Consider the following 27,337-nt stretch of genomic DNA (forward strand, 5'->3'; position numbering starts at 1 on the left):
GGGGCGGGCTCCTCCGGGCGGCGGTTCTTCTTCGCTCGCGGTGGGGGCAGGCACCGACAATGTGCCTCGCGCCCCCTCCGCTCGGCTTCTCATGCCGCTCCTCTCGCTTTTTCTCCGGTCTCCCTCCAGGCATGGGAGACTGGCAACAACGGCAAAGGCTTCACCGGCGGCGGGGGCGGGCGCCGACAATGTGCCCCGCGCCCCCTCCGCTCTCTCTCCTCTAGTTGCAGGGCTCCCTCGACACACGGGAGCCCTGTTCACCGGCCATCCTTCTTCCTCGCCGGCACTCCGGTCTCCCCCACATGGTGCAGCAGCTCCACGCGTCCCCGGGCGGGGGCGGGACTTCCGGCCGGCCGGTCAACCACTTCCGGGTCGCTGTGGGCAGTGCAGCGGCCCGTCTCCTTAGGCAGGCAGGCGGGGGCTTAATTTACCGAGGAGTGGGCTCCCTCGTGGGATAGAATACACCAGCGAGGTGGGCACTCGCAGACCATCAAATAAATACGGGCAAGAGACCTCAGCGCTTCCAGCGCTATAAACGAAAATAAAGCGCTCCAAAGCGCCAGAAAGCAGGCAGAGCGCTCCCAGGCGCTCAGGGGGACGCACATCGCTTCCTGCAGGAAAATGCAGCTTCTCCATGCTGCAAAAAGGTCCCAGAGATTTCAAGGGGGCAAAGCAATGTCCTCCCCCATCTGCCCAGGCAAGGCAGAGGGGTCCCCCAGCAGTCCTCCAGGCATCCAGGGGCTGGGCAGCGCCCACCCCTGGTAGATTCAAGTCCGAAACAAGAACAAGAACATTTTGGAAGGGGACACAGCCCCTTCTTATACACAGAAACATCTTTGAAGTCCTTTGAAGTCTTTGTGCAAGGGGGCCCTGAGCCCGGCCTAAACCAGTTCTGGGGGTTGCTGGAGCACTGGGGTATGTCTGGTTTCCTTCTGCCTGTCAGTATCAGGGTCAGAGGTGACAGTTGGCCCGCAGGAGGGGGAGCCAGCAGGGTGGTCAGGCAGGCACAGCCCTGCACTATCAGAGGGGATCTCCTCCCACCTCTTTGGCAGCAGATGCTGCCTTTCATCCACGGGCTAACCCCTTGGAGGCTCTGCCGACCCTGTCATCCTCAACCCAGACAGTCCATCCACAAACAGGCCCATGTACTCCGGGCCAGGCTCACCAGCCAATCACACGCCAGCAACAACTTACACAAATATGCCAACTTCTAAAAGTGGTACTTCTAGACTAGACACACTCATGCCGCATATACCATTACGCAGCATTCAGTCTCACAAGTTCGTACATATCAAACTCGACCCTGCACTCCCTACACATCAGGAACTACCATGGGCATACATATTCCCCATTCATTCCTATGGGAGGGCAGGTCACTCACCATACATACACAGAGAGCTCCAGCACTTTACACTGTACCACAGTGAAAAAGTGCGCAGAGGCCTAAAATCACCAACACCAGGTTCCAAAAACAGGCTAGGAAAAAGCAAAAAGTCTAGGGGTGAACCTGCCTAAAGGGCCGGGTCCAACAGAATGGTTGCACAGATTGATGCTGTGGTGGCTCTGAATGATGTTGTGGCGGCGACGAGTGATGCTGTGGCGTTCAGTGATGCTGTGGTAGCGCATAGTGATGTTGTGGTGCCCCTGAGTGATGCTGTGGTGATGCGATGGATAGTGAGGGCGATAGATAGAGTGAGGGCGATAGAGTGAGGGCGATAGAGTGAGGGCGATAGAGTGAGGGCGATAGAGTGAGGGCGATAGAGTGAGGGCGATAGAGTGAGGGCGATAGAGTGAGGGCGATAGAGTGAGGGCGATAGAGTGAGGGCGATAGAGTGAGGGCGATAGAGTGAGGGCGATAGAGTGAGGGCGATAGAGTGAGGGCGATAGAGTGAGGGCGATAGAGTGAGGGCGATAGAGTGAGGGCGATAGTGAGGGCGATAGAGTGAGGGCGATAGAGTGAGGGCGATAGAGTGAGGGCGATAGAGTGAGGGCGATAGAGTGAGGGCGATAGAGGGAGGGCGATAGAGGGAGGGCGATAGAGGGAGGGCGATAGAGGGAGGGCGATAGAGGGAGGGCGATAGAGGGAGGGCGATAGAGGGAGGGCGATAGAGGGAGGGCGATAGAGGGAGGGCGATAGAGGGAGGGAGGGCGATAGATAGAGGGAGGGCGATAGATAGAGGGAGGGCGATAGATAGAGGGAGGGCGATAGATAGAGGGAGGGCGATAGATAGAGGGAGGGCGATAGATAGAGGGAGGGCGATAGATAGAGGGAGGGCGATAGATAGAGGGAGGGCGATAGATAGAGGGAGGGCGATAGATAGAGGGAGGGCGATAGATAGAGGGAGGGCGATAGATTGAGGGAGGGCGATAGAGTGAGGGAGGGCGATAGATAGAGGGAGGGCGATAGAGTGAGGGAGGGCGATAGATAGAGGGAGGGCGATAGAGTGAGGGAGGGCGATAGATCGATAGAGTGAGGACGATGGATCGATAGAGTGAGGACGATGGATCGATAGAGTGAGGACGATGGATCGATAGAGTGAGGACGATGGATCGATAGAGTGAGGACGATGGATCGATAGAGTGAGGACGATGGATCGATAGAGTGAGGACGATGGATCGATAGAGTGAGGACGATGGATCGATAGAGTGAGGACGATGGATCGATAGAGTGAGGACGATGGATCGATAGAGTGAGGACGATGGATCGATAGAGTGAGGACGATGGATCGATAGAGTGAGGACGATGGATCGATAGAGTGAGGACGATGGATCGATAGAGTGAGGACGATAGATCGATAAAGGGAGGTCGATAGAGTGAGGGCGATTATATAGATAGATAGAGAGTGCGATAGACAGACAAAGTCTATTTATGTTGCATTAAGTAGTGTAAGTATGAGGTGTGTAATTATATGGCACTGAGTGGTATTATGTGGAGTGTATTTACGTTGCATTGATAAGAGTAATCATATGACGTGTAATTATGTTGCACTGAGTGTTAACATGGGGAGTGTATTTTGTATTCATTAGAGTGTAATTATGTGGCGTGTAATTATGTGGCAATGAGTGGTATTTGGAGTGTATGTTGCATTGAGCGCAGTGTAATTATGTGGCGTATAATTAGGTGGCACTGAGTGGTATTGGGAGTGTATGTTGCGTTGAGCGCAGTGTAATTATGTAGCATATAATTATGTGGCACTGATTGGTATTGTGTGGAGTGTATGTTGCATTCAGTAGAGTCTAATTGTGTGGCGTGTAATTATGTGGCACTGAGTGGTATTGTGTGGAGTGTGTGTTGCATTCAGTAGAGTAATTACGTGGCGTGTAATTATGTGGCACTGTGTGGTATTGTTTCGAGTGTATGTTGCATTGAGTGCAGTGTAATTATGTGGCGTGTAACTATGTGGCACTGAGTGGTATTTGGAGTGTATGTTGCATTGAGTGCAGTGTAATTATGTGGCATGTAACTATGTGGCACTGAGTGGTATTTGGAGAGTATGTTGCATTGAGTGCAGTGTAATTATGTAGCATATAATTATGTGGCACTGAGTGGTATTGTGTGGAGTGTGTTGAATTTAGTAGCGTGTAATTATGTGGTGTGTAATTATGTGGCACTGAGTGGCATTTGGAGTGTATGTTGTATTGAGTGTGTGAGGGTGCAGAGTGTGAGAGGGTGCAGAGTGTGTGAGGGTGCAGAGTGTGTGTGTGGGTGCAGCAATGGTAGTTGTACAGAGTAGGAAACCTTTGAAAGTGCATAGGAAAGGCTCTGTGTGAATGTAAAATGTTTAACATAATGCGTGCGAGACAGGAAGTCTGTGGCTGAGATGCAACCACTTTGTGATGCTGCTATGTTTTGTTATGCTATGCTATGTTTTGTTATGCTATGCTATGTTTTGTTATGCTATGCTATGTTTTGTTATGCTTTGCTATCCTATGCTTTGTTTTGCTATCCTATGCTTTGTTTTGCTATCCTATGCTTTGTTTTGCTATCCTATGCTTTGTTTTGCTATCCTATGCTTTGTTTTGCTATCCTATGCTTTGTTTTGCTATCCTATGCTTTGTTTTGTTATGCTATGTTTAGTTTTGCTATCCTATGCTTTGTTTTGTTATGCTATGTTTTGTTGCGTTGTGTTATGCGATGTTTTGTTGTGTTTTGTTATGCTATGCTATGTTTTGTTGTGTTTTGCTATGCTATGCTTTGTTTTGCTATGCTATGCTTTGTTTTGCTATGCTATGCTTTGCTATGCTATGCTTTGTTTTGCTATGCTATGCTTTGTTTTGCTATGCTATGCTTTGTTTTGCTATGCTATGCTATGCTTTGTTTTGCTATGCTATGCTATGCTATGCTATGCTATGCTTTGCTATGCTATGCTTTGTTTTGCTATGCTATGCTTTGTTTTGCTATGCTATGCTTTGTTTTGCTATGCTATGCTTTGTTTTGCTATGCTATGCTTTGTTTTGCTATGCTATGCTATGCTTTGTTTTGCTATGCTATGCTTTGTTTTGCTATGCTATGCTTTGTTTTGCTATGCTATGCTTTGTTTTGCTATGCTATGCTTTGTTTTGCTATGCTATGCTTTGTTATGCTATGCTATGCTTTGTTATGCTATGCTTTGTTATGCTATGCTTTGTTATGCTATGCTTTGTTATGCTATGCTTTGTTATGCTATGCTTTGTTATGCTATGCTTTGTTACGCTATGCTTTGTTATGCTATGCTTTGTTATGCTATGCTTTGTTATGCTATGCTTTGTTATGCTATGCTTTGTTATGCTATGTTATGCTATACTTTGTTATGCTATGTTTTGTTATGTTATGCTATGTTTTGTTATGCTATGCTATGTTTTGTTATGCTATGCTATGTTTTGTTGTGTTTTGTTATGCTATGTTTTGTTTTGTTATGCTATGTTTTGTCATGCTACGCTGTTTTGTATGCTATGCTATGCTTTGTTTTGTTATGCTACATTTTGTTATGCTATGTTTTGTTGCGTTTTGTTATGCTATGCTTTGTTGTCTTTTGCTATGCTATGTTTAGTTTTGTTATGCTAGGTTTTGTTTTGCTATCCTATCCTATGCTGTGTTTTGTTATGCTATGCTGTGTTTTGTTATGCTATGCTGTGTTTTGTTATGCTATGCTGTGTTTTGTTATGCTATGCTGTGTTTTGTTATGCTATGTTTTGTTATGCTATGCTTTGTTGTCTTTTGCTATGCTATGTTTAGTTTTGTTATGCTAGGTTTTGTTTTGCTATCCTATCCTATGCTGTGTTTTGTTATGCTATGCTGTGTTTTGTTATGCTATGCTGTGTTTTGTTATGCTATACTTTGTTATGCTATGTTTTGTTATGCTATGCTCTGTTTTGTTTTGATATCCTATGCTTTGTTTTCCTATCCTATCCTATGCTGTTTTGCTACCCTATGCTTTGTTTTGTTATGCTATGCTGTGTTTTGTTATGCTATGCTATGCTGTGTTTTGCTATGCTATGTTGTGGTTTATTATGCTATGCTTTGTTTTGCTATGCTATGTTTTGTTGTGCTATGCTATGTGATGCTATGTTTTGTCATGCTATGTTTTATTATGCGATGCTTTGTTTTACTATGCTATGTTTTGTTATGCTATGCTTTCTTGTGCTAGGTTTTTTATGCTTTGCTTTGTTTTGTTATGCTATGTTTTGTAATGTTATGCTATGTTTTGTTGTGTTTTGTTATGCTTTGCTTTGTTATGCTATGTTTTGTAATGTTATGCTATGTTTTTTGTGTTTTGTTATGCTATACTATGTTTTGCTATGCTATGTTTTGTTTTGCTATGTTTTGCTATCCTGGTGTTTGTGTGGTTGTCTGTGTGTGTGGTTGTGTGTGTGGTTGTGTGTTGGGGGTTCTGTGTGTGGGAGTTGTGTGTGTGGGGGGGTTGGAAGGGGCAGTGTGTGAGGGGGCAGTGTGTGAGGGGGCAGTGTGTGAGGGGGCAGTGTGTGAGTGTGGGGGGGGTTGTGTGTGTGGTGTTTTGCGTGTGTGTGTGGTTGTGTGTGTGTCCTGTTGAGTGCCACTCACAAGGCTGGGAAGCACCACATATACTGTTGATGTCACCTCTGACACAGAGGGTTCTGGTGAGATGTGAAGCGCTAGATGCAGTATCGCCATGCAATGTGACGCAATTGCAATAGGCTAACCGGGTGGCATAAACTGGATGTATATATTTATTTACATAGCGCCTTACTATTCCTGTCGATGTTGTCTTGTGCTGTAAAGCACAGGCGGCTAAAAAAGCACCAAATATGCCTCTCAGGTGACTGAGATGCGAAGCACTTGATGGAGGAGTGTCCTGTAGTTAATAACAATTGAAAGTCCGACTTCACTATTTTTTGCTATTTATATATGCCTGTCAGCTCTTGATAGTTCAGATGCTATCTTAGTAGAAAGTGAGGCTGAGATTTTGCACAGTAGGTCGTGTGACGTAAAGCGACATATACAAAAGTGTTGACCATATTTCGCAGGCAAAGGGGTTTTTTTGTGTCAAAAATCTATACCAGCGCAGTGCTAAACATTGTGACATGAAGCTCAAAACCACTATAAATGTATGCAGAGTGTGCGTTCTGTAAGGCAAATGCGCGTAGCACGATCGCAAAACAAACAAAACAAGATCTTGGCATTGCTGTGTGGGGGCGGGGGAGGGGGAGCAGGGCAGCGAGCGAGTGGGTGGGAATGCTTTGTATAGTGTGTTATGCTCACAAACATAGGAAGCCTCATGTAGAGACGGCTTAGAAACAGAAGCGTGGGTGGGAGAGGCTCATTAATATGGAAAACTAGTGCGAGATGCTAACAAATGAGCCATGCATGCGAGATACTGAGTGATTTTACCACACACGAGAACCCTGGTGTGAGGTACTCACAAAAGTGTACAGTGTGAAACGCTCACAAACATGAGCAGGCATGATGTATAAACCCAGATAAGGCAGCGTTCAGATGTGAAGGTGCTATGGCTTGGGTTGGGATGGGGCGGGTGGGAGGGTGAAAAAGGCGGAGCGAGTGAAAACACGAGCACAAGTATTGACTGCTCAAACACAAAGAAAAAAGAAGTTAAACAAGGGAGGAAGGGTGACGAGACGCATGGGGAGCAGCAGCCTTTGATGTGCCGGCCGGCCATGCAGTGAATAATTTGGGGAGGAGAAATGCCGGCCTGAGGCCGAGCGCAAAGCAACAGATGGCTTTGATGTGGAGGAAGGCGGCTCGGGCGGACAGAAGCGTGTTCACGAGACCTCATCGAGGTCTCGTGCACTTCTGGAAATCCGCATTTAAGAGCTTAGTTTAGCTCTTAGTTTCACCCCAATAGGGCTCCTCCGATTCATTCCTGCGGAATGGAATAGGACGAGCCCTAAAAACATCTATTTCTTTTATTTTAGTATAATCGCGGCACCCGCGCTTTACTTGTAACATTTTAAAAGTAAAGCCCAGGTGCCGAGAGTATACCAAAATGAAAGAAATGGATGTTTTTTCTATTTCTTTCATTTTGGTATAATCGCGGCACCCGCGCTTTACTTTTAAAATGGTACAAGTAAAGCACGGGTGCTACGATTATACCAAAATGAAAGAAATGGATGTTTGTTCTATTTCTTTCATTTTGGTATAATCACGGCACCCCCGCTTTACTTTTAAAATTTCAGCGGGTGCCGCACTTGTACCATACAGTATAGCACCACACAACAATTTACATTCTGGAATACAAGTTAGGGAATGCCCAGTTGACTTTAAGTATTTTTAATTCTAAACGTTTGCCATAATAATAGCGGAGCTATTCCCATGATAGGGTCACACGTGGTCGAATTTTTTACTTTTCTTAAAAGAGAGACCTGCTTTTACCAAATACCTCACCAACACCAAATCACGTTGAGAAGGGGTTTTCAATGGTGGTAGTAGAGTTTGATGCAAATATCCATTAGTATGCAAATGTCATGGCAGGACATATTTGCTGATAGGTTAGGGGCAAAGGGGCCTGTAGAGTGGTAAGGGCATTACTGTCATATAGCCCTGACCAGCCTGCCAGCTGACTGATGAGACGAGGGGTCGGCGTAGGAAGTGCAAAGAGGGCCCATTCCCGTCACAACTGGCCAACTTGACTGCGAGGTTTGATCTTCGACGGGCTGGCCGTGATGTCAGCGCGGCCCACGACCTCAGTCGTCGTGACATCTCTGCCCTGCTGTGTTCTCTAGCTCTTTGACCTCAGACGCCAGCAGCCCCGTTGCCGTGGCGATCAGAATGCCACCTATAGACAGGTGGCCGTTGTGGAGGGCTTTGCTGGACTTCACTTTCGGGTTGTGTAAGAAGCTGGACCCTTCCATCAGAGGCCGCTCCGCCAGACACACAGATCATACCGGCGAGCGGTCACACTGAGGAGAAGAACCCAGAGGAGTGTGCAGGTGCGGGCGTGAGTGCAGCAGCGTGTGACGGTTGGACGAAGTAATCCGAGCAGAGAAATAGTCTTCTCTGGGTGGTGGGGGTAAGAAGTAAATTGTGTAGGCTGGGCTTTAAGTGGGATGAAAAAGGCTGGGGGGCGTGGCCAATATAAGTTAGGGCGTGGCTTAAAAACATGTAAACTAAAAGTCTGTACAGTATAGCGTGCCGCCCGGCCTGTATTTTGCTGTTTGTGTCATTACATCCAGATATATGATAAAAGTAACATATCTACAACAAGTCGCGACTATTGACTTTGTCAATAGTCGTTAGTTGCATAAGATAAATAAGCAGCAACTATGGGTTGCATATAATATTGGAAAAGCTTCGACTTAAAGCCCTGGTGACACCAAGACAATGACCAAGACAATGTTGCTGTTCCTTGGTTTCAAAAAGAGAAGGGAAATCCAGAGCGAAAATGACTCTTTAAAGGATTCCCCTCCCCCTACAACGCTCACCTGGCATGACCTCATGCCGTAACTTCTCCACTAGTGAGAAGTGAGCAGTGTGAGCACGTGCACATCAATGCTCTGCTATTGCCATTGTAAAGGACAATGCCATTTATTTATGTTTTCAAAACCAACACATAAATAAAAAAATTGTCATTTACAATGCCAATAGCTCTAACTTTTGAAAAGGCGAGACCGTTGCATTGTAAATGCTTGTTGTTGTCCTACGGTGGTAGAACATGTGGCTTCTTCTCTGAGAGGCTGTTGCCCAGGGTTTTTATCTGAATAGTGAATCTAACCCTGTATTTAGCTAATTCTAATTTACACTTGGTGTTCAGTCATGGGAGGGCAGTGGTTGTGGGGTGCCAGGCAGCATGGCCCCTGCAGTCCCTCAGCAGTCCATGACTCCATCTCCGGAACATGTGGGTCCATTCTTCTAGGTTAGAGCAGCTGCTACGGATTGAAGTAGCAGATGTGTATTTCACTGTGGGGCTTTAGTCTGTCTTTTTCATGGACCAAAACAGGGACATTTTCTGGAATGAAGTGAATCCTTTTTAGGTTTCGCCTCGCCGAAAGCTGCGCAAGCAGCGTTTCGCGCAGGCGAAATCTTTAGTCTAGAGTATGTGTGTGTAGTCCCGCCCCTCTGTTCCATTGGCTAGCTCCATAAATGGAGGCTAGCCATTGGAACATAGATCTGTCCGTCAATGCCGGAGCAGATTCGTGGGCGTTCCGGCGATTTTTAGGCTTTTCTTAACGTCATGAAGAAGTGTCCACTGTGGGCGTGTACTTTTTTTTTTTTTTTTTCTTTTCATGGCTGTTTTTCCTCATTTGTTTGATCGTCCTGGTGCCACATGGTTGTATCCCGCTGGCCGCCCCACCCGTCACATAATCTCATCGTGCAGTTTGGGCCCTCGGTGGAAGGGGAGAGGAGTGGGGCAAACTTTCTGCTTGGGCGCGTTGTAATAATGGGTGTAATTACGGGAACTCCGAAGCTCTGCTTGCTTTACTGCAAGCAACTGTAGCTGCATGTACTTGTGCACAGTCCCAACCATGAACGAGGGTGGGGTCTTGTGTGGTTATTTAAATTTTGTTTTTATTTTATAGCGCGCACTGCTCACGGAATTGCCTCCTGGCGCTCTGATTTTGTCCTCTCCGGGAAGGGGGGTGTTGGTCTACTTTTACATTTTTTCGGGCTGGGGCGTTAACTTTGCCGTGTATCGTGACTCATCTCGAGTTTTTTTTTTAAACCGATTTAGAATTGAATTTATGGCGATGGAGTGTGAAGGTGGCGGCTGGAGCCTGGCGGGGGAGGGCGTGGGGTAAAGCGGGATGGTTGTGAGCTGCTGTCACCGAGTGGGCTTCGGAGACCGCCGTCGAAAGGCGGGGGAGAAGGAGCCGGGAGATGGGGCTTAGATAGAGAGATAAGGAAGAGAAGTGAGTGAGAGAAAGAATTAAAGCGGGGAAAGATGCTACGAAGGGTAGAGAGAGCAAACCATACAGAAGGGGAAACGGCAAGCACGCGGCAACATTGACACCACGACATGACGTGACAGTGGCATCACGACATGAAATGCTAATGTCACCGCGCCAAGGGGGGGCATGCGAAAAGATGCTGCCACATGGGGCTACAACTCTTGACAGGGGCACTGCCACGGGTTAAAAGCTGCCCTGCAGTATGGGGTGACAAGTCCCGATAGTGAAACCACAACATTGGTGACAGCGGATGATGGTGACAGCCTTTAGCGATAGCAGCATCGCAGTGTGGGACGACAGGGCATGACCATGGCATCGGGATATGAAGGGACTAAAGAGGCCCCGTTACAGGAAGGAGGGGGCAGAGACATCACAGCGACACCGCGACAAGGGGCGACAGACACGACACAGTAAAGAGACCAGGACAAGGGGGCAGAGGCATCAGAGACAAGGGGCCACAGACAAGACACAGTAGAGGGACCGCGGCATGCAGGGACGAGGCGGGACAGTGACCCCTTGACATGGGCGATAGGGCGCGTTGTGACTCGTGATACTGCACGTTGGGCAGAAAGTCTGATGGTGACACGCGGACGTAGGGCGGAATTATCACCTCAGTGTGGGACGACAAAAGACACATAGCATCAGTACATGACCGACACGGGCAGCAGTGATCTGCGCATGGGCCAACATGTCGCGACAGAGACTCACAAGGGTGCAGTGACGGGCTAAGACAGGGATACTGCGCTGTGAAGCGACACCGCAGTGTGGGGTGGCGTGGCAGAGACAGCACAGCATGGGGTGACAGTGGCACCATGACACGAGGCATGTCAGCGAGTGATGCCGCGACACGGTAGTGCAGGGCAGCGCAGCACCACCGGGGACACAACGGGACGCCGAGGGGGGCGACTCTGTGTCAGGGTGCTGCGTGTGAGAGAACCCATCAGTGACACCGCACATCAAGGAACCACAGTGACACCCCCGCCCGTAGAAACAACTGTGTGGCACAGCGTTAAAACACCACGGTGCTGCAAGGAGCCACAGTGACACCGTGGTCAGGGGAGTCACCGAGCCACGGGTCCAGGTAGACACCAGGACATGTGACATCACTGTTTCAACAAAGTGACACAGCGCAGCAGGGCTGTCGTGTCTCAGTGTGGCAGATGCCACAGCGTGGGGCAACAATGCCGCACAGTGACAAGGGGAGACCGTGAGAGTGCACCAGCAAGTCACAGATGCCTCTATACGGGGCAAAAGGCGGGGCATTACAGTGACACTTTGTAATGGGGTAGCGCCGCAGCGGCACTCCGGCACTGCCCTGTGGCACAGGGTGACACTGGCATTGTGATTTAGGGCCTCCTGGAAACTACCGCCGGGGGTGACTAGTATCCTCAAACACACAATGTGAGGCAGCAACGGGCATCTCTGACACGTGACCCAGAGGCACCGTGACCTGAGACTGCGAACGTGGCAGCGACGTCACGACATTCGGCTATATGGGCAGCGTGACACACGTGTATGCACTGGGGCAAAACGAGCAGTGCAGAAGGGCCCGCGATGCAGGGGACAGTGACATGGCCCGGACGCCACGTGTGAAGGACAGAACCCAGGGAGTTCCCCAAGGTTTATTCGGTGGCCTGGGGACACTTTGGAACTGGACGATAATTGCACAAAGAGGGGAGTCTTGGGGTGATACCAGGACGTGGGGACACGTCTCAGCACCGAGGGAGGGGCAGGTGGAACAGGAAGGGTGAACGGGGGGGTGGGGTATTTCTTGCAGCGCCCTTACTCCAGCTGCCGTATGGAGAAGCGACCATTTGTGTATAGCGCACACTGTACAGAACATGCCTTCTAAGAGCTGGGAGGAGGTCGGTGGTGACAGGATGGTGGTGTCTGCGGTGGAAGGCAAAGGTTGTGACTGGTGCTCCCGAACGTTACACACTGCTGAATGTCCGGCACTGGGATTGCCTCGAAACGCTGGCATCCAGTGCTTCGACCATGTCTTTCGAAATGAAGGCGCTGACTAGGATTGTGCATAGCGCCTCGCGCGCAGCCTCCCTGCTTCTGGGCAGTGCTAGCTACAAATGAGTGTGGCGAAAGAGGTGGTGCGGGGGCAGAGGGGTTTACCCTGAAATCATTCAATTAAGTAGCGGGACGTCGTAACCAGCCGATCCTGCCCCACCCCACATGCTTCACCTGTGTATAGAGCAGAGGTCTTCAATCTGTGTGGCGCGACCCCCAGGGGGGTCGTGGAGTCCTGGGAAGGGGGGTCGCAGATTCTGCCAGAGTGCAGTTCCTGGTGTCGGCTGATTGAGGGTGCTCACGGCAAACATCAAAGCCTCATTAACAAGTAACGGTCTTTTGAAGACCTGTGAAGTACTCTGGTGTGCCTTTGTTTGTGTCCCTGAAGCTGATACAGCCGGGCTCACTTACACGAGCTGGGGGGGGGGGGGAGGCTTGGGGAGGAGGCTGTAGCCCTTTGAGTTCAAAGGACTTAGCTGTGGGGTTTATTTTTATTTTTAACGTTTTATATAGCGCTAGTTTAACACATAGGTAACAGAGCGCTTTACAAACACACAGTTAACAGCAGATGGACATTACAATCATTGGTTCAAGTCCCACGAGCCCTCATACCTGGCGCCTGTGCAGGATAAATGTGGCTGAGAGTCTGTTCTTCACGCGATGTTTATACAGCCTGTCTGCCCCCCCCCAAGCAGGGAGGCACAGAGATGCCCTCCCATGAGAGAGGAAGAAGGAAGAAGACTCAGAGGAATACTGACCCCCCCCCCCCTCCACGAGGGAGGCACAGAAAAGGTGGGTGGATGAATGATGGGTGGATGGATGGATGAAGGATGTATGTATGGATGGAAGGATGAATGGGTGGGTGGATGGATGGATGGATGGAAGGAAGGAAGGAAGGAAGGATGAAGGATGGATGGATGTAAGAATGAAAGGATGGATGTATGTGTGAAAAGGTGGGTGGATGAATGATGAATGATGAGTGGATGGATGTAAAGATGAAAGGATGAAGGATAAATGGATGTGTGAAAAGGTGGGTGGAGGATGGATGGATGGATGAAAGGGTGGATGGATGAAGGATGGATGTATGGATGGATAAAAGGTTGCACGGATGAATGATGGATGGATATGTGAAAAGGTGGGTGGATGAATGATGGGTGGATGGGTGAAAGGGTGGCTGGATGGACGGATGGATGGATGTAAGGATGAAAGGGTAGATGGATGTATGGATGGATAAAAGGTTGCATGGATGAATGATGGACAGATTTGTGAAAAGGTAGGTGGATGAATGATGGGTGAATGGATGGATGAAGGATGGATGGAAGGATGAAAGTGTGGATGGATGGATAAAAGGTTGCATGGATGAATGATGGATGCATGGATAGATGTGCGAAAAGGTGGGGGATGAATGATGGGTGGATGGATGGATGAAAGAGTGGGTGGATGAAGGATGGATGTATGGATGAAAGGGTGGATGGATATATGGATGGAATAATGAAAGGGTGGATGGATGAAGGATGGATGTATGGATGGAAGGATGAAAGGGTGGATGGAAGAAGGATGGATGTATGGATAAAAGGTTGCATGGATGAATGATGTATGGATGTGTGAAAAGGTGGGTGGATGAATGATGGGTGGATGGATGGACGGGTGGATAGGTAAAGGATGGATGTATGGAAGGATGAAAGGATGGATGAAGGATGGAAGGATGAAAGGGTGGATGGATGAAGGATGGATGGATGTGTGGAAGAAGGATGGATGGATGTGTGGAAGTGTGGGTGGATGAATGATGGATGGATGTGATGAGGTCTAACAGGCGCATTTATGTTTGTCGATAGTTGTTGATGATGAGGAGTACCAGTTTCTAGAATCTTTTGTCGGAAGGGGTCCTTACACCTAAAAAGGTTTTACAAGGGGGTCTCGGCATCAAAAAGTTTGAAGACCTCTGGTATAGAGTCCAGGTCTGGCACCGCCTCGTCTCGCGCCTTCATTGCACCAGGCCTTTTGACAACCCCAGTGACTGCAGAGTGCTAGGGAGTGCTAGAGAGGGCAGAGTGCCTAGGGAGTGCCTAGGGAGTGCAGAGTGCCTAGGGAGTGCAGAGTGCCTAGGGAGTGCAGAGTGCCTAGGGAGTGCAGAGTGCCTAGGGAGTGCAGAGTGCCTAGGGAGTGCAGAGTGCCTAGGGAGTGCAGAGTGCCTAGGGAGTGCAGAGTGCCTAGGGAGTGCAGTGTGCAAGGGAGTGCAGTGTGCAAGGGAGTGCAGTGTGCAAGGGAGTGCAGTGTGCAAGGGAGTGCAGTGTGCAAGGGAGTGCAGTGTGCAAGGGAGTGCAGTGTGCAAGGGAGTGCAGAGTGACTAGGGAGTGCAGTGTGCAAGGGAGTGCTAGGGAGTGCAGTGTGCAAGGGAGTGCAGTGTGCAAGGGAGTGCAGTGTGCAAGGGAGTGCAGTGTGCAAGGGAGTGCAGTGTGCAAGGGAGTGCAAGGGAGTGCAGAGTGACTAGGGAGTGCAGTGTGCAAGGGAGTGCAGTGTGCAAGGGAGTGCAGTGTGCAAGGGAGTGCAGAGTGACTAGGGAGTGCTAGGGAGTGCAGTGTGCAAGGGAGTGCAAGGGAGTGCAGTGTGCAAGGGAGTGCAGTGTGCAAGGGAGTGCAGTGTGCAAGGGAGTGCAGTGTGCAAGGGAGTGCAGTGTGCAAGGGAGTGCGAGGGAGTGCTAGGGACTGCAGAGATTAAGCTAATGGCAATGTAAATGACAATGCCATTTATTTATCGGTTTTCAAAACCAACACATAAATACAAATGTTGTCATTTACAATGCCAATAGCTCTAACTTTTCCAAAGACGAAACCATTGCATTGAAAATGCTTGTTAAGTGAGGTGTTCATGTCCACTGCACAATAGCTTCCTTAGGCATTTATAAGAATGTATGTGCAGAACGTTTTTTATTAGCGGAACCACCCTCCTTTCACCCTATTCTCACTGCCCCTGTGTATTTTTGGTGGACACACATCACTTGAAAAAAATCCTATGTGCTTCTCAAATGTCCCTGAAGCCCTCTATTCACCTATCGGAGGGAGTGGAGAGCTGCTACAAACTACAAGGAGAGGAGCTTAGTTTGAGGAGCGGTGATTCTGTCTGCACCACCAAGCTACAAATTTGTTGTCTTTTGGGGGGGCCCCCCTTGCTCTTTCCAACAATTTTGCTCATTTCTGCACTATGGACACTCCAAGCTATGCATGGTGCTAATTTTTCGTAGGATAACATTGACCACTCTCTTGAATGGAGACTACTAATATTCATTCTTATAATTATTGCATAATAACACTAAAATAATAGTATTATTTGTTTTCAAACTAAAAGCTGCCCCTGAGAGGCAAAATAACCTTAAACCCAACGTTCTCCAGTGCACTGCATCCTTGCTGGAAGTACGTGCAGTGGCATCTTTTAAATGGACTAATAGATGCCTAAACCTTCAAGGATAGGGGGAAATACCTCCCACAGTTACTAGTGGTGTGGCACCGGGCTGCAATGGCAGCACTGAGGCATGTCTAAAAGGCTACTTAAATGGAGGACACAATCCGTGCTGCACTTCCACTCTTGGCTTTCAATTTACAGGCCCTTCCCGTTCTCTCCCGATCTATCGGAACAAATGTTTACGTTTTATGAATTTTTTTTAATGAATCAAATTTACAGATTTGCAAATAAGGTCTGTGCTAGCACACTTTTCTTCATCAGAACAGTAATCTTCAGGAGTGTATGGTGGTGATTTGAGTGAAGAAGTAAGGTGAAATAGTTGTCAAGTTATTCCCAAAGGACAATCCTTTGTGTTTTTATGTTCTGTATTCCACATATTGAATGAAAGTTCAAGCTTTGGCACACACAGGCTTTTATGACGCTCAGGTAAGGGCAGTCTGCTGCACACATTCAACCCAGATCTTTTGACTGGGTGTGAGTGTTTGATTCAGATGCTCTGTCCATCACCACCCCCTTTTGTACCGCTTTTGGCTGCCATAAGTGTGGCAGGGTATGCTCAGACGTGAGTCCCTTGCTCACTTTGCCACTGGATTCAAGCAAGCCGGGCTGAAGACGGCTGGAATGCCAGAAACCGGTCCTCGGAAGCTTGTTTCCGGTCCAGGGAAGACATGGCTTGGCAGTTCGGGCTGGACTGTTCCCATGAGGCACGGGGTCAGAATGATTTGCATATAGCCATGTCTTAACTGGGGTGGCAGAGTGGGCTAAAGAACGGTGATGGATTAAACCCAGATCTTTTGACTGGGTGTGAGTGTTTGATTGATTCAGATGCTCCGTCCATCACCACCCCCTTTTGTACCGCTTTTGGCCGCCATAAGTGTGGCAGGGTATGCTCAGACGTGAGTCCCTTGCTCACTTTGCCACTGGATTCAAGCAAGCTGGGCTGAAGACGGCTGGAATGCCAGAAACCGGTCCTCGGAAGCTTGTTTCCGGTCCAGGGAAGACATGGCTTGGCAGTTCGGGCTGGACTGTTCCCATGAGGCACAGGGTCAGAATGATTTGCATATAGCCATGTCTTAACTGGGGTGGCAGAGTGGGCTAAAGAATAGTGATGGATTAAACCCAGATCTTTTGACTGGGTGTGAGTGTTTGATTGATTCAGATGCTCCGTCCATCACCACCCCCTTTTGTACCGCACACATTCAGCCGGCATCTAAGGCAGAATGTGTGTTTAGCATGGGACATCTCTGGGAGGTCCATAAATCCATTCCCTGGGCTACTGCAGATGACAAAATATCTGAAACCTGTGGAAAGTAAATTAGGCACAGACTAGCATTTCCCTATACTTTCCACCATTCCTTGAACTTTTTACATTCTGTTCAGATTTTCCTAAGTGCAAAACCTTTGAAAAATAAACCATGCCATTTATAAAAGCTGAAAAAATTGAATTCAGAGACCAGTTTGAGAAACCACAAGGTATGTGTCTGCTTTTCTGCCAGTATTTTGAAATGTTTTTGCTTTGTTAAACAATATTTTACAAACATTAGCAACGCCAATAGATCGGCACTTACATTATAAAGCTGTGACCTATTGGCTTTGCCAATACTTGTTCTAGTTGAACTAGATTTGGATGAACCCTGTACAAATATGTTTGTTCTGGGACAAACCGTTGCTTTCACACCAGTACCGTCCACCCCTTACCATTTGTGGTAGTGCATGTGTGTTAGTTCGGCTCAGTGACGTCACCGCTTCCGCCAGCGCGAGTCACTTCTTTCCCTCCAGTTCCCCTTTGTGCTTCTTACTTTGATGGAAGAATCCATTTTGTTTCAGGAGCAACATCTGGAGTGTCCTACGTCGGTGCTGCTGTTGGTGGGGCGGCTGGATATTTGTGGAAAAGGGCCACCGGCAAGAATGACAAAAAGGACGAAAAGTAAGACGCGCATCTTAATCTTCTCAAGGTAATTGTGCAATGGGACAAGCCGTGTGGCTTTGCATCGTTTACTCTTGCACTCTCGTCAGTTGTAATCAGAAGCGGTGAGATCTTTCTCAAGTGCACATTCTGGATAACGTACACAGGGCTTTAAATGGGATGAAAAAATGGGGGGGGTGTCTCAAAGGGGAGTAGCCGATGTAATTAAGGGCGTGGCTTAAACACGTAAGCTAAATATCTCTGCTTAGCGTAGTGTGCTGCCCGACTGATATCTCGATGTTTCTGTCATTGAATACAGAGATACAACAAGCAACTTTATACCTACAACAAGCAACTTTATACGTACAACAAGCCAGGACTATTGGCTTTGTCAATGGTTGTTAGTTGCATAGATAAGCAGCAACTATGGCTTTGTTGTATATAACATTTTAAATGCTTGGGGGGCGGAGCTTGCCACGCTGCGAGATGGTGGCCGATTAGAAGAGCTCCTCGCAATCAGCCCATAATAATGCATTAAAATCTTACAACTTGGACCAAAACTCATCTTACGGAGAGCGGAACATCTAGGGCTCATGTCCTATACCAGAAACTGAACATCCGACGACGATGAAAGCTAAAAACAGCGAGCGCACACATCGTTCCATCTGAGGCCTAGTAGAGCGTAAACAAAACGTGAAGCCTGGGACCTGTGGTAATCGCTGGAGCCGAGACGCACGGCACGCACGTCGGACCTCTCCAGGACTTGAGACCCGCTCTGCGGACGAGCCGGCGCGGAGGCGACGAGAACCCCAGCGGTGGTGAGGCGAGGTGGGGGCAAGAGGAAGACCTTTCGCCGCGTGGCATAGCGGCCCCCAGGGTGCCGGGTGCCGACTGAGGCCTTTGTGGGAGCCGCGGAGACCAGGCGAAAGTAACGACACTCTGCCGAGGAGGCGGGGAAGCGGCCCTGGAACCCAGACGGCAGAAGAGTAGCGAAAAAGCAACCGGCACAGGAGAGGAGGGCCAGAATAGATCCCCCCCCCCCCCCCCCTAGCGAGCAGCGGTGCGGGCTCCCCTTTTCATCATTCCTAGGCCACAAGACGGCGCTGGGGGCCCGACAAGGCCAGTCTGAGACACGCTGATAGAAAACACTTGGGCCCAACCTCGTTGTGAAAAGAGTATTGGAGGCCTTGGAGGAGATCATCGGCATAACACCATCCCTGGAGCCCACACCTAGATCATTCCGCAAGGGAAGAAAACCTGTCCCGGCTGCTGTGTGCGAGGTGGGAGTACTGGAGGCACACATCTCAAGAAGTTGGGCATACTGGCGTCAAGTGACTGCGCTATCGCCGAGCTGCTGGCCCATTGAAGGGGCAGAAATGGAGGGACTCCGACACAGAGTGTAAGTGATCGCCACTACTCCAAACTGCACCTGCGTAGGGCCCTAAACCAGAGTAGATGAGAAGGATCATACACAGGAACTGGAGAACCCTGTGAAACCGGACACCCTCTGTCACGCAAACAGCCTTACACCGGAACAGGTGGTGCTACACACGCTCCCCACAGGACAAGAACGTATCAGCCAGGACAACAGTCGACTATGGGGAAGCCGGACAGGAACCAACCCAAACTCAACTTTGACACAAATAAAAAAAAAAAGCAGAACAGAACGCAGAAGACCAACAAACAGCACAGGGGAGCACAGGTGCGACAAGCGGAGTTCCAACTGGAGACGTGCAGGCAATGTTTGCCACAATACAATCAGCGCTGATGAACATTGATGGGAAGATCGATTCTCTTACATATAGGGTGGACAGGATGTCGGAGCGCCTGGACAGACACACTGAGAGACTGGACATGGCGGAACGCCGCATCTCCGAAGCAGAGGACGCGAACGTACAAACAGACTCCAAACTAACGAGAATGGATAAACAGATGGCAGACCTCACAGCGAAAGCAGAGGATTTGGAAGCGCGCTCACGAAGAAACAACAAACGCCTGATGGGAATTGCCGAGACGACCAACACAGGACCCATGGAAAGATACGTTGAACAACTGCTTATATCGCTGCTTGGAAGAGACACATTCTCGGAGGTCTTCATAGTGGAAAGAGCGCATAGATCCCTTGCGCCGAAACCCCCAACTGGTTTGCGTCCGAGACCGATTATAGCCCGCATACTCAATTATAGAGACAGACGCCGCTCTCCGAAAGGCCCGAGAACTGGGGAAGCTAACTCATCAGGGCATGGACATATCCCTGTATCCGGACTTCACTGTAGCAGTACAAGAGGCCCGAAAGAAATTCCAAGCATCCAAACAGAAATTAAGGGAAATGAACGTGCCAGACGCTATGCTCTACCCAGCAAGGCTCAACGTCACAGAGGATGGGAAAACATCACATCTTAAGGCTCGTTGAAGATTTTTGAAGTTCATTCAACAAAGACATAGCCGAGGCCCAAGACTGAAATCCCAGAGGCATGAAAAGACGACCAAGCTGCGGGATCAGACACGGCAGAATGACTGATGGAGCCCCGTAGAAGTGGCTCTTTAATTCGGACATACACCGCGAACATGTATGAATGCATGTATGAGATAACAGAAGTTACTGGAGGCAACATGGATCGAACTGAAGTTACTGGAGGCAACATGGATCAAACTTGACAACGGTTGTAACGTAGGGGCTGGTCAAAGTCCTGTGCAAAGGAAACTATGCTGAGAAGGATCAGTTTCCTCCACTGCTGCGTGTAGAGAAAGATCCCGAAAGACTTATGCACAGATGTACTCAGCTGCAGATGATTGCCTACAGATAAGTGCCATAATAGCTGTGGACTGGCTGCCCCGAAGTTTAGTGACCGAAGGGTTGAAGTCAGACTGTAAAGTTACTAATAATGCTTACTGTTGTCAGTTCCGGTACAAAGTATAGTTCCGCTCAAGTAATTATATATACAAACAGAGTTTATGATTCCTAGATAAATTCTGTTTAAAAGGGCGCTATCCTATGTGGTTGGTATCCACAGGAAATGGGCTGGCAGCTCCTGCCCCTAGGCGTGCACCGCGTTAGTTTATTTACTTCTATGTTGGTTGGGGCTGTTTTGATCATAATGTCGGGGGGGGGAGGGGGAGCAGAGGAACACTAGATATGGGGAGCCAAGCTCGGGAATGTCTCCGTTTTTAATGGAGTGGGAGGGGGTTAAGGTAGAAAATCGCTGGGCGGAAGCAGCAGACACCACACATACATTACAGATTACTACACTGCTGAGAAGTTTGAACCATACACGGCTGCACCACTACATTGGGATACAATGGAAAGTGGGACATCGGCATATGTTCCTATGCCGATGACACTCAGCTGATGGTGACAATGGAAGGGTCGGAAACAACTAAGAAAAAACTACACAGCTGTCTCTCCGAAATGGCAGAATGGATGCGCAACCACTGCCTAAAACTAAATGCCGGAAAATCGGAGATACTACTGTTCGGAGGAGCCAAACTCTCATGGAACGACACGTGGTGGCCACCGTCTCTGGGATCAGCCCCCGTCCCAAAACAGTACGCCAGAAACCTTGGCATCATGATGGACGACGCCCTGTCCATGAAAGACCACATCCGCATACTCTGGGGCAAAGGTTTTGCAATTCTCAAACTCTTGGCAAAAATTTTCTCCTGGATACCTTTGGACTGTCGACGCACAATCACCCAGGCCCTCCTGGTTAGCCGCCTAGATTACGGCAATGCCCTGTTCGAAGGGATGAAAGAGCAACTGTTCTCCCGCCTACAGGTCCTACAAAACCAGGCGGCCAAACTGGTCTGTAACAAAGGCAAGCGAGATTCGGCCTCTGCATGCCTAAAAAAACTTCACTGGCTACCAATGCGTCAGAGGGCCACCTTCAAACTACTTTGCCATGCACACAGAGCCCTTCATAAAACGGGCCCCACTATCCTTCAAGGGAAAATTGAATTTTATATCCCCAACAGGAATCTAAGATCCAACAACTCAGCCCTGGCGAAATCCAAGCGCATTTACAAAGTAAGGACTGGTGGACGCGCCTTCTCATACTTGGCGGCCAAAAGATGGAATGAGTTACCTATGGACCTCAGACACACCACTAACCACCTCCATTTCCGCCAAAAATTAAAAACTCACCTCTTTCCCAAAAACTAATCCCCCAGCACAGCTTCAGTAGTCTTCTTTTCTTACAGCGCCGTGATATCCCATGGGATGAGTGTCGCGCTCTATAAATACCAAAATAAATAATAAAACAACATAACAGCTATGACTCAAACGGTTAGGACACTGACCCTCATGTCCTGGAACGTGAGGGGCCTACAGGACCCGAGGAAAATTAGGAAAGTACTTGCATATTTGGATAGACACAGAGTTGACATTGCATGCATTCAAGAAACACATATAGCACCCCGGGGAGAGTGTCGAATTGGATATAGATGGGCACAAATTCGAGTGGCATCTTCTTATTCCAATTATGCCAGAGGAGTATTAATATTAATTAAACTCAACATCCCATTTATGTTGCACACTATGATCAAGGACGACCAGGGGAGATATATAATACTCAGAGGGGATTATGGAGGCACAGACCTTACCATTATCAGGACATACGGCCCAAACACAGATGACCCACTCTTTTACGAAACTATCTGGGCAAAGCTGCGTAAGATGCAGCCAACAGCGATGATATGGGGCGGGGACTTTAAGACATGCCTGGATCCACTACTGAACAGTGCCTCCAGGGCTGATAGGCACGGGCAACGTGCAGCCTGCGCAATCCTAGACGGAATGAACGATTGGGCGATGAGACTTGTGGCGAAGGAGACACCCGGGAAGAGGGAGGGCACCTGCACCTCAATCACTCATAACACATGGTCGAGATTAGATTACTGGTTGACCACACAAGAAGTGAGCACGTGGACCACAGCAGTGGAACACCTACCTAAGACTCTATCGGATCACTCCCCAGTCCGACTTGAACTGGAAGTGCCTACACACACCCCTAGACACTTCACGTGGAGACTCAGGCCAGATGTACTAAAAGATCAGGTGTTCCGTGAGGAATTGAGACACACCATTGAGGACTTTTTTCAGAGGAACGCTGGATCAATAGAGAGCTATAGGACAATGTGGGAGGCATTCAAAGTTACAATAAGGGGACACTGCATAAGTAAACACGCTGGAATCCTCGGGGATATTCGGCAACAGCTACACATGGTGGAACAGGACATTCAGTTCCTGGAAACAGAATATGCTAACACCCTGCAGGAATCACTTCTATCGGATATTCGGAATAAAATAAACACGTACCATGAGGATGCCGACACGGAAATAAAATATCTATCCGAAAAATACAGAGCTAGGGCATATGGGGAAGGAGGCCGTCCGGGTAGGGCGCTGATGCAAAAAGGTAAACCAATGATGTGCGCCTCTCTACACAAATTATGAATGCTCAAGACGTGCACATACACGACACCCCGTCCATTATGGAAGAATTCCGCTCCTATTACTCAACACTGTATACCACGAAGGTAAATCTCCCACAAACTGAAATTCATGAATACCTTGATGACGTAGGGCTGGCCTGGCTATCTGACACTCATAGAGAGTTTTTGGGACACCACATTACAGAAGGCGATTTCAGGGAAGCGATCAACTCCCAACCTAATAACAAAGCCCCGGGGCTGGATGGACTGCCGTGGGAATTTTATAAAGAGTACAAAGACCTGTTGATTCCGCAGCTAGCACAGATGTTTGGAGAGGCTTATGAGGAGGAAGCCCTCCCGCCAACGCTGCATGAGGCGCTGTTGATAGCACTTCCAAAACCAGGTAAAGACCCCACATATTGTGACTCATACCGCCCCCTATCCCTCATCAATATAGATGCTAAAATACTGGCAAAAATAATAGCAAACAGAATAAAACCACTAATAAAGCTCCTTGTGCTTCCAGACCAGGCGGGCTTTATACCCACGAGATCCACAACTCACAATATTCGCACTATATTCACGACGTATCACAGCCTAAACCCGAGCTGCCGGCGGCAGCCGCACTGCTTGATGCGGCGAAAGCCTTCGATTCGATAGAATGGGACTTCATGATGACTGTCCTCACTAGATGGGTTTCCCGCCCGCCTTTTTGAAGTGGATAGCATTGTTATATGACGAACCCAGAGCTAGAGTGCGAATTAATGGTCATACCTCGCGACCATTCGGAATAAGTCGCGGTACAAGACAGGGGGGCCCACTGTCGCCCATCTTGTTTGCACTCACGCTGGAACCACTAGCTTGTAAAATTCGACAGAACCATCCAGAAACTGCACTTCAGTTTAGTCTTCGACCTGTGAGCATATCTTTATACGCGGATGACATGGTCCTGTACACTAGATATCCGGACGTGAGTCTAAACCCACTAATTAGAGAATATATAAAACTTGAACAATACTCGGGCCTCCGCATAAACTGGGACAAATCTGTAGTGCTCCCCTTAACGCCACGGTCCCCAGAGCCACATATGGATTACCCACTGAAGTGGAGCACCAAACCCGTAAAGTATCTGGGAGTCTGGGTGCACCGTGACCCGGAGACGGTGATCAGAGAAAACTACGGAGTGGCCATTAGCAAATTGGAGGACCAAATTGAAAAATGGATCAAATAGCCACTGTCTATGGCAGACCGCATCGCCCTCCAAAAAATGGTAGTATTACCCAGACTGCTGTATTTGTTCTGGAATATACCTATTTGGCTTCCACAGGTGTTTTTCACTAAATTGCGCACAATGCTACAAAGACTCACGTGGGCCGGGAAACAGCCCAGAGTGAGCTGGAAGGTCCTCACGCAACCGTATCACCAAGGGGGCTTCGCCGCTCCTGATATGCAATTATACTACTGGTGTGCACAAGCACACCATGCGCATTATTGGACGCAACCTCACACACACATCTCGCATATAGCGGTGGAAACAGATCATGCCCATCCGAATAAACTGGCATAATACTTATCAGATCCGGTGGGAGCGTACTCAAATGACATTATCCACCCCGTCAAGTGTACCTCGCGAGCCTGGCATATGCTAGCAATGAGAGCACAGAAATTACCAATGTATGCACCAGCGTACCATTGGCGCATCATCCCAAACTGTCGGTCACACAAGAATAAAATATGAGGAAGATCATGGGGGAGATGGGCTTTACGACACTAGGATCATTGTTCCCGCAGAATACATTCATTTCCTACCAGAACCCGTCCCTGTGCGCGCATCAAACACCGATGAAAAGATTTGCATACTTTAGACTGAGCGCAGCAATGAAAGACCTATATGAAGACTTCCCGAATGAGCCAACAGCATTACAGATTCTGCTGACTGCGCCAACACGAGTGGCACTAGTAACAAGATTATATAAGACATTCCAAAGTGAACAACACACAGACCCAGACAGAGAGCGAACACGTTGGGAGGAGGCTATTGGGTCCCCTATCTCTGAAGAAGGGTACTACAGCTGTGCACAGCTACATTTACTGACACCGAATTGCAACCTACGAATTATACTCTTCATACTCTTCAGATTCCTACATCAGACATACTACACCCCATATAAAATGCATAGATATGGGCTCAGCGCAGACGATAAGTGCAAAAGGTGCGATACCCCCAAGGCCGACTTCCTCCATATGGCAAGGGCTTGCTCCGCATTAGAAACGTACTGGCGGGAGGTGGTGGTAGCGCTAACGCATATGTTATCAGAGTCAATCCCTAACATACCATTGACATGTTTATTAGGAGCTTATAGGCTCAAAACGGTTAGACGGCGCAAATTGCTGGCTGCGGCACTGCTACTAGCAAAACGGCGCTTAGCCATCAAGTGGGGCAATAAATCCCCCCCCCCCCTTCCCCGGTTTAAGGACTGGTTGTCGGACAAGGTATACTGTAAAGAGACCCTGGGAACGTACGAGGAGGATCTGCCTCAGGCCCCTAGGCCGAAAGACTTTTGGCAACCTCATATGGACTACTTGCAACATAAGGCAGAAGACCAATCGCCAGGCACTGATGAGGAGGTAGGCGAAGAAAGGGAATGTATAGGGCCTGGAACCTGAAAGTATCGCTAGAGACCAGGGGAAAATGATAATTAATGGAATAGTACGGTGCCTATAATGCTGTTACACATGTCACTCACCGAGCTGAAAGAGAAAACTTTACTTTAATGCTGTATATTCTGTGTTGGTTATAATAATATGAAGAAATACTGTACTGATCGAACATTACGCTGTGAAAATGAGTTTTGTATACTGATACCAGAAAATGTGTATGTAACTCAGATGTCCTTTTCTGTGCTGCTGCCCTGTGAATCAAAAATTAAATTTAAAAAAACATTTAAAATGCTTTAGTTCTGAGACTGAAAGAACTAAAACGAGTCTCTTTGAAGTTACATCAAAGGCTTTGAACAGTGGTTCTATTGCTGATTTGAGATTTTCTCACCCTGAGGGTGAGGGCAAAGGTGGAGAGTCCGATAGAGATCCGTCTCAGCACCTGCTTTCTAGAACTGTCTGTGCTGAGCACCAGCAGGACCCGGTTTCACTTAAAGCCCTGACCTCGTTCTAAATGGCTTGTAAAGAACTTCCTGCACGCATACCCCGCTAGTTACTCACCATCCAGGAGCACGGTCTGTGGCATTCGCTTTAAAGCCAATGGTTTTAGGAATTCAGGCCTGAAGAAAGTCTAAAGACCTGGACAGAAGCCGGAGACGCCCAGTGGCGTTCTTTGTAGTCTGTGATGGTGGAAGCTCAAGGATTGGTGGCTTTCCAAAAGCTCACCACTAACCCCTTCGATGGATACAGGGCAGAGCTCTTCAAATGATGGGTCCCATTAAAGTCCTAGTGAGGGTCAGGTAAAGCTTCCTGTCGAATGTCATGTAGAGGCTGGTCAGGCGAATGCTGTGACTTGGTCACAATGTGGATTTAGGTACAGGGCTTTAAGTGGGCCGGGTCTCAAGGGGTCTGAACAGTTTTTTAAAGGGGGGCTCGAAACGGGTCTCTATCGGGCTCTGTTTTTAGCCCTGGTACAGGCGGTCCGTTTTTTTCCGGACTGCAGTGACAGCAGTCCGGAAAAAAGTACCAGGGCTCAAAACAGGCCAATAGAGACCTGTTTCGAGACAGCAGGCACATCGATGTGCGCTGCCCACACTGCTCACTTCTCACTAGTGGAGAAGTTGCGGCATGACGTCATGCCAGGTGAGCGTTGTGGGGGAAGGGAAATCCTTTAAAGAGTCATTTTCGTTCTGGATTTCCCTTCTTTCTGAAACGCAAGAGCAGCAACATTGTGGTAGGGTCCCAGGGCTTTAATTGGAAGCTTTTTCAGTATTGTATGTAACAAGCCATAGTTGCAGCTTGTTTATCGTATGCAACTAATAACCATTGAGAAAGCCAATGTCCTTACTTTTTGTAGGTATGATGTTACTTGTTGTATCACATATCTGGATGCAATGACAAACCGCAAAATACAAGTGGAGCGGCACACTATGCTGAACACAGAATTTTTGCGTGTGTGTTTTAAAGCCACGCCCTTAACCGCATGCGCGCTACGGGTTTTCCCGC

The 27,337-nt window shown here is 48.5% G+C and overlaps 1 protein-coding gene across 1 annotated transcript in view; it reads left to right on the forward strand.

The window, feature by feature from the left end:
• Positions 1–27,337, forward strand: part of LOC147733038 (interferon alpha-inducible protein 27-like protein 1) — a 110,221-nt gene that overhangs the window by 79,031 nt on the left and 3,853 nt on the right. Inside the window, exon 4 of the mRNA XM_086957599.1 lies at positions 17,665–17,764. Coding sequence (XP_086813725.1) covers positions 17,665–17,764 — 100 coding nt within the window. The remainder of the gene's footprint in view (positions 1–17,664; positions 17,765–27,337) is intronic.

The sequence above is a fragment of the Lissotriton vulgaris genome, chromosome 2_1, assembly GCF_964263255.1.
Source record: "Lissotriton vulgaris chromosome 2_1, aLisVul1.2, whole genome shotgun sequence".
In the NCBI taxonomy this organism is placed as follows: domain Eukaryota; kingdom Metazoa; phylum Chordata; class Amphibia; order Caudata; family Salamandridae; genus Lissotriton; species Lissotriton vulgaris.